This window comes from Anopheles gambiae, chromosome 3, assembly GCF_943734735.2.
Source record: "Anopheles gambiae chromosome 3, idAnoGambNW_F1_1, whole genome shotgun sequence".
Classification (NCBI taxonomy): domain Eukaryota; kingdom Metazoa; phylum Arthropoda; class Insecta; order Diptera; family Culicidae; genus Anopheles; species Anopheles gambiae.
The window spans coordinates 83240731-83247551 of NC_064602.1; the positions used below are offsets into that span (position 1 = coordinate 83240731).

The 6821-nt window shown below is 45.4% G+C and overlaps 1 protein-coding gene and 1 long non-coding RNA gene across 2 annotated transcripts; one reads left to right on the top strand and one right to left on the bottom strand.

The window, feature by feature from the left end:
- Positions 1–1174: 1174 nt before the first annotated feature.
- On the bottom strand, positions 1175–5686 carry LOC3291352 (para-nitrobenzyl esterase). The gene is made up of 4 exons (XM_061657362.1): positions 3196–5686; positions 2859–3122; positions 1755–2791; positions 1175–1672 (listed from the first exon to the last, which is right to left on the bottom strand). Exons 1-4 carry the CDS (start codon positions 3421–3423, stop codon positions 1372–1374), a joined length of 1830 nt encoding a protein of 609 aa, XP_061513346.1. The 5' UTR covers positions 3424–5686; the 3' UTR covers positions 1175–1371.
- On the top strand, positions 5058–6559 carry LOC133393263 (uncharacterized). The gene is made up of 2 exons (XR_009766059.1): positions 5058–5434; positions 5508–6559. It is a non-coding gene; the product is annotated as an uncharacterized LOC133393263 (long non-coding RNA).
- The last annotated feature ends 262 nt before the right edge of the window (positions 6560–6821 follow it).

Below are 6821 nucleotides of genomic sequence, written 5' to 3' on the forward strand. Positions count from 1 at the left end.
TTCGTATCTAAAGGTAAGCAACAGCAACCAAAAAAATACTTTCGTTAGGAAGGAGCAAAACTTTAAACCAAACACAAAAACCATCCTCCCATTTGCAACGCATTGTTACAGAAAATAAACTCAAGAGGCCTTTGGCTCTCCCGCTTTACGGTAATGCACTTGGGGGAGTAAAAAACATTTCCAGAATTAGTATTTGAATGAGAAGGGGCTGATCTTTTTTGTGTAGTTGAAGATTTCGTGAAGGATTTCTTTCCGATTTCAAGCAGATGAAAGTAGCAACGATTGGAGAAAAATGTGAATAAGCGAAAGATAGAAAAGAGAGAATAAAGCCTTGTGGTTCTTCTTCGCCAGTTCTCCATTCAAATGTTTTCATTGTACGCAAAAAGAAAACGGGGAAGCAACAAATAGATAAGGAAGAATTCCAATAATACCGAAGGCAAAGCATGATTGTACGCGGCAGTAGATAAGAATGGAAAACATTGTGACCTGGCATGAGATCGAACGGGGGCGGACGACTTCGCTCGGGAAATGGAAAGGCTGCCAGCGGCACTGATTCCATTCCCTAGACGAGGACCGTCCGCTTGCCTCTGGAGGAATTTCAAGATTCTGTCAAATCTGCAAATGGCCAAAGCAGCAGAACTGTCCATCCGAATGACTGTAAAGTTGGAATTAAAGAAGCGGGGCGAATCCTACAGAAGACGGACGCATTCCGGTGCGTTAAGCAGCGTACTTCATGGAGTTACTAAAGCATCTTTCCGGTCGTTTTTTTACTGCTGCTGCTGCTGCTTGAGTTGAAAACAGGAAACGGAAAGAGAAAAAAGGCATAGTTGTTGGAGAGGTAAGTCGACCGAAATCTTTCCTGAGTAGGTGGGGTAGGATGTAAAATTCAGCTATCCAGCCCATGCGAACTTCCCCGGAGGGGAATGATTCACAAGCAGACGACGACGATTCCTTGGGGATAGCATTCTGCCATTATGCATTTGTGTCTATCAAACCAGACAAAGTTTTTGGGGGGATGTTCCCGAGCGCTATAGAGTATGGCGGAGAAATGTATTTCCGGGTGATAGGGCTGATAATGGAAGGAAGAAAGCGCTTATCAGCGGCTTCCTTAGGGAATTGGATAATCGGTTGGTTGGAGGTAGCCATACCGGGAAGTGCATATGAAAGGCAACGGTTTTCTAAAGGAATAAATAGGAATGTTTATCAACACATTCAATGGGAATGTGAAGGTCTGTAAGGGTCTTCAAATTGAGGACAAAGGCCCCCAAAACTTTAACACTAATGTTTAACTCCTTTCCTTAACTAGCGATGAGTACACAACTACAAGATACTGGGCATTACTTTATCATCGATATGATTGGACACCATCGGCTAAGTCAGATTGCTCTTCATTTCCTCATCCAGCACGTCCAGGCCGTCATCGTTCGGTTGCGCCACTAGCATCCCGCCGTATTGTTCTCCGAGCTGTTCCAGCTTCGTAATGGTGTCGCAGTGCCCGTGGTACAAACACTCGTACACAATTTTCCAGATCAGGTAATAGAGATTGTGACGATTATCGACGCGACGCAGCGTAAACTCTTCGTCAATGTTCAGGTACTGGGTGTGGTTGTTAGCTTCACTGTACGGTGGCCAAACAATGTCGGACAGTTTGCTACGCTTCGGTGTGGGATTACTGGAACGAGGAACGGGACGCAAATGTCAAAGGACAAATGTAAAATACACATTTCAGAACATCTGATGACAACTGTGCGTACCCATACTTAACGAAGTTTGCAATCAACTCAACAGTGCGAATGTGCACGGATAGTTCCTTCCGATACTCGGAACGATTCGCCAACGCGTCCCGCAGATTGTAGGGACTGAAGATGTATCCCAGCTCATCGCCATGCAACGCACCGTACTTGTTCGTCTGAAGATGTTGGGCGTAAATTTTCTTCTTATACTCACCAAACTTTCCATCAAACTCAAAGCGCAGATAGTACAGCTGGCCCTCGTGCAGATGCTTGCCCAGCACACCCAGCAGCCGCCTGATCGGGTAGTAAAGATTGGCCATGTTTGCCATCTTCTGGTAGAACAGTTGCTTGGTCGGTTCAAGCCCCTGTGCCACGGCCCAGTTACCGACATTGTCCAGGATTTCACCAATCCGTCGCCTGATCATGGGATGGTTTTGGTTCGGGTAGTTTGTGCTCATCCAAAAGTCGAAGATGTGTGGCAGCAGAAACTCGAACTCGGTTGCCGTCTCGCTAATAAGGATCGGCATTTGGGGTGGAGTTTTAACGCGTACAGCTTCGTGTGGTGAATGGCTAAAGAAGGCACCGTCCTCTACCGTGCGATTGCTCATAGTGGGTATGAAACACACGTAGAACATGCTGCAGTATGCGAATGTGTAGCGTAACTTACGATCGGGGATGAAGAACTGCTCCAGCTCGACCTGCTGGAACTCAGGCAGCGTTCTTGCATCCATATCGTGTACGTAATTATCCTGACACCGCAGATGATCGTAAAGAACGGCCCAAGGGGCCAGCATGGAACCGCTCAGCACGATCACACTTTGAAATAGTCCGGCCGCTTGTTCGTTATACAGTTGATGTGTTACCGACGCACCACCGGCACTGTGTCCCATCAGGGTAACACGTGCAGGATCGCCTCCGAAATGGTGCACATTGCGCTGTACCCATTGCAGAGCGGCCTGCTGATCTCGTAACCCATAATTACCGGTGATGTTGAGACGTTCGCTCTTCAAGAATCCAAGCACCCCGAGACGATAGTTCAGAGTGATAACAATCAACTCCTAGAAAGAGAGGGATCGTAAAGATGACCACCCATCGAAAGTAATGAGATGCTTGCGCAAGACGTACATTCTCCATCAGCAAATCCACACCGTGAACTTCTCCCGATCCTGCTACAAAGCTTCCACCGTGTATAAACACCAGCACGGGATACCTGACACGTGTTGTCTCCTGCTCACTGTCCACATGCTGCACCGGTGCGAACACATTCAGATAGAGACAGTCTTCGCTGCCCACTATCCCATTCTGGCGGTTGATGTTTTTAAACTGTGGACACACGCTCCCGTACGCGGTGTAGTTGCGCTGATCAACGGGATCTTCCAGCACGGGGTTCTACAATCAACACCCAGTATGTTCGATTAGAGACAAACAAAAAATCACTTCAATCTGATAACGTCCAACTTACGGCGAATCGTAGCTCGCCGACCGGAGGCTTGGCGTAACGAATTCCAAGAAACGCACAGTACGGCACATTGTTGAATGTTTTGTTGTAGACACCTTCGCCGGTAGCAGCGTCACCGAATCGAACCAAGCAGGCACCTGTGTCCTCTTCAGCTACTTCCGCCGGAACGGACTGGCAGAGGTTATGGGTCGTGCAGACGATCAGGAGCAGCAGAACGCCGGCACCATACATAACTGTCACTGTGATGGGTTTAACGCTTCTTCTCCGCAATGCTCGACCGAAAAAATAAACGACCACCACCGGCAGACGTTCTTTCGTAACTGTTGATAAACAGCAGCGCTTGTGATCGTCTCATAGGCCCATAATCTTAATGCTCGTCGTTTCAATGCTTCCCGATGTTGTACTTGGGTATTGGATTGGACGGAGGCTAGCGAGAATACAGTATATATGTGTGTGTAAGTAGCTGCTTGGTGCTTCATTACGATTGATAAGACATCAATGCTACTATTGAGTCGTCACGCAAGGTCAATGCTGTCTGTAAGGCATGCTATGCGCTGGAATCGCTGTACTAGACACACACGCGCCTTCAGAGCGAAACGGATGCAAAACTATGTCAGTCTGTTTCGGCCGTTTGTGAAGTTTTTCGATAGTGTTTAGAATCAATTTGTGGCGTTTTTTTTTGACGTAAAGAGAACAAAGTCTGACGATAGGCGACAAAGTCGTAGATGTCGACGTCCGCCCAGTGACTGTTTTTTTGTTGTGGTTCAGTCTTTGCTGTCGACCCCATTCTAAGTGTTTACTTTGTATCAGGCTATCTACGTCAACTCAGCTTGTGGACTGGGACAGCGCACAGCGAAAGAATTCATCACCCAACGCAGGCAATGGCTCTAAAACCTCATTTAATTTCGAATGACTATTTCACCAACCACCGGCACACATCTGGCACGACAGCTTAAACAGTGACGACACCGAACGGCACCGCAAACCACCTGGTGAGTTCCGGGTTCCGGTGTGACAAGGCATTTTTTTTTTTGCATTTGCATTTGCCGGATGGAAGAGACGAACTTTATTCCTGCATGCCTGGCCGAACCACCTACGTAGGTGCAAAGCGCAAAACAACCGTCAGCCGGTGAAAAAACACAGCACCGAAAACATCAAAGCGTTATAATTGTGTTTTGCACATAAATTAATTATGAATGAACAAGGAAAAGTTTTTGAGGGGGTGTTTATTCTTGCAACGAGACTTTCATTGCACTGGAGAGAAGAAAAAACACCTCGGAGCGCAACAGAAAGTGAGTTGTTGTATGGTAACATTTTAGAGCTGAAAGCGCTTGCTATTATTCTGATTTTTTGGTGCATTAAAACATAATTTGTTTATTTAGCTTTGACGGCGGGCAACTTTATGGTGAAATGATTTTCCTAGGCACAGACGTTGAAGTCTTGAAGTTTGTAGTATGCGGTTTATAATCATTTGTACTAAGAGAGTTTAGTAAGAGCTACATAGTATTTAGATATTGGTAGTCTCTTTCAATAATGGCCTTAATCTCCTAATGTCTTGATAACTTAGAACTTATAAAATTCTCTTTTAAATTGCATATAACCTTAACAAACCTGCCTCTCAACCGCAAATTCTTCCCGCTTTAAGGTGCAATAGTGCAGCAGACCTTGAAAATATGCACCGCAAAGACATTTCGCCGGAAGAATGTTGGGAAGCGCAGGAAGATGTTCGCTTCATTCCACCCAGTAATAGTAGGTCATTAATTTCCTGTCAGTATTTGCTCCAGCAAGCATTTTCAGTTTGCAGTTTTTACACCACCTCACACCGCTATGGAGGGTGTCAAGGTAAAACAGAGCAAATGGAAAGCTGCGGTACTTGTCACATTTGTCTGAGTTGTCCCCGAACGAATCGTTCTTGCACTTACTCCAGTGAGATGCTCGAGCAGTAACGTAAGTAGGTCGTACAGCTGCACTGAAGCGCCTGAAGCATCGGTCAACATCAATAAAGCAATCGTTGTTCCAAGAAAGCGGACAATTATTTAGCAAACATCCACTCAAGAGTTTCAAGGTTCCGGTGGGTAGCGCTAGGACGCTCTAGGACGCTTTTTCCAGTGATGCCAGTTTCGTTTGGATGATTCAATCAGAACTACGGAGTGAATGTGAAGCAAGACAATAAAAGAATCTTCACAACAACCGGATGCCCTGCCCTGTCCTATTTTAGGCTAACCCAGCAGGATTTCTTTCGGTGAGTGTGAGAGAACTCCAGGACTTGGGGGATCTAAAATGTCATGTTTGCTATCCACACTCTTCCCTTCCAGCCTCCCCCATCTCATCCCACGGAGCAGGAATTGCGCTTTTCTTTCCACATAGCAGGAAGTTTGTATCGTTCTAGCCTCCTGTGGTTCCTCCACATTTTATCCCTGATGGACATCGCGCTATCGGACATCGTACCGCCCAGCTAGTGACAGTTTAAGCTGCTCAGTACCGCGCCGTGCGGGCCAGAAGCTTTGCCAGACAGGCTGCAAATTTGTTACACGACCCGGCACTCTCTAATGGGCCTGGACCACGCAGGGCTGGGCAATGACTGCCGACTACGAACTCCAGTTGCCAGTTGCGATGGGCGGGCGGAGGAGCATTCATTAATCAAACAGTGTCCATTAATAAACGGGATTTGCGATGTGATGTTGTTTTCCGCCAGTGGGAATTGGGAGGTTCGCCGTTGTTCCGGAAGAAAAAAGAAATCTCATGTCGCTTTTGAGGAGCCTGCCCATTAAGTGACGTTTTCCTGTGTCTGTATCTTGTAATACACTACAAGGCTTCAAGGCGTTTATCTGCAAAGTAATGTTTGTTTAAAACACTACTTAAGCCATTTTAGAAATGTTCAGGCCCTATCTCATGCTTATAACTAAAAGGTTTAACAATATCAAACTGGCATCAATAAGCGATTATAAAATCATCCCCAGGTCCTGCGTGAGCATAATGCCGATGGATATGCAATCGATGCCGTAGCGGAAGTTTAAACAAACGATCAAACTATTAACGATGTCGAACGGAGCGAAACCATCTGGCGGAGCAGTAAACTTCATGGAAAACACATTATCCTTCATCGTAAGCGCCAGTGTTAAAACTTCATCCTCAGTAAGTAATCGCTTCGGGTAAACGCTTGCAGGAGCTGCAGTCAGCTATCTGCTTTGTCGGTTAGCTATGGGGCTTTCGGGTTTGAAATGCTTGACTCTCGTATAAAATATTTGTAGAATAAAAAATGAATGAGAAGCAATAAATGCTTGTGGAGGATTTGAAGCGATGAAAACCAATATGGTTTGAGCATAACTCACAGCTAATGGGTTTGAATTCAATCGATCCAAAAATATGACCGTTTAGCTTGCAAAAATTTGAACAACGATGTTCAATTGTGAGAGCAAATATAAAATCTGCCGTCATGTTTTAATCTGTGTATTGAAAATGAATGGAAAAACAGTTGAGAAAACTATATAACCGAGTAACAATAAATGACAGATATATATGAATATGCTACTCACATTCGTTTCAAAAGTGCATTACCAAAATTGCCTTTATGTTTGACGAATTGCATAAATTTAGGCGTATCATATTGAGGCATAGATTATTGATTA

Excerpts from the sequence above, each read along its gene's own strand:
- LOC3291352 (XM_061657362.1), bottom strand. The coding sequence starts at position 3,423 with ATGTATGGTGCCGGCGTTCTGCTGCTCCTGATCGTCTGCACGACCCAT. Across the intron at positions 3,123-3,195 it reads TCGGCGAGCTACGATTCGCC|AACCCCGTGCTGGAAGATCC; the intron begins GTAAGTTGGACG and ends TGTTGATTGTAG. Across the intron at positions 1,673-1,754 it reads GCAAACTTCGTTAAGTATGG|TAATCCCACACCGAAGCGTA; the intron begins GTACGCACAGTT and ends TCCTCGTTCCAG.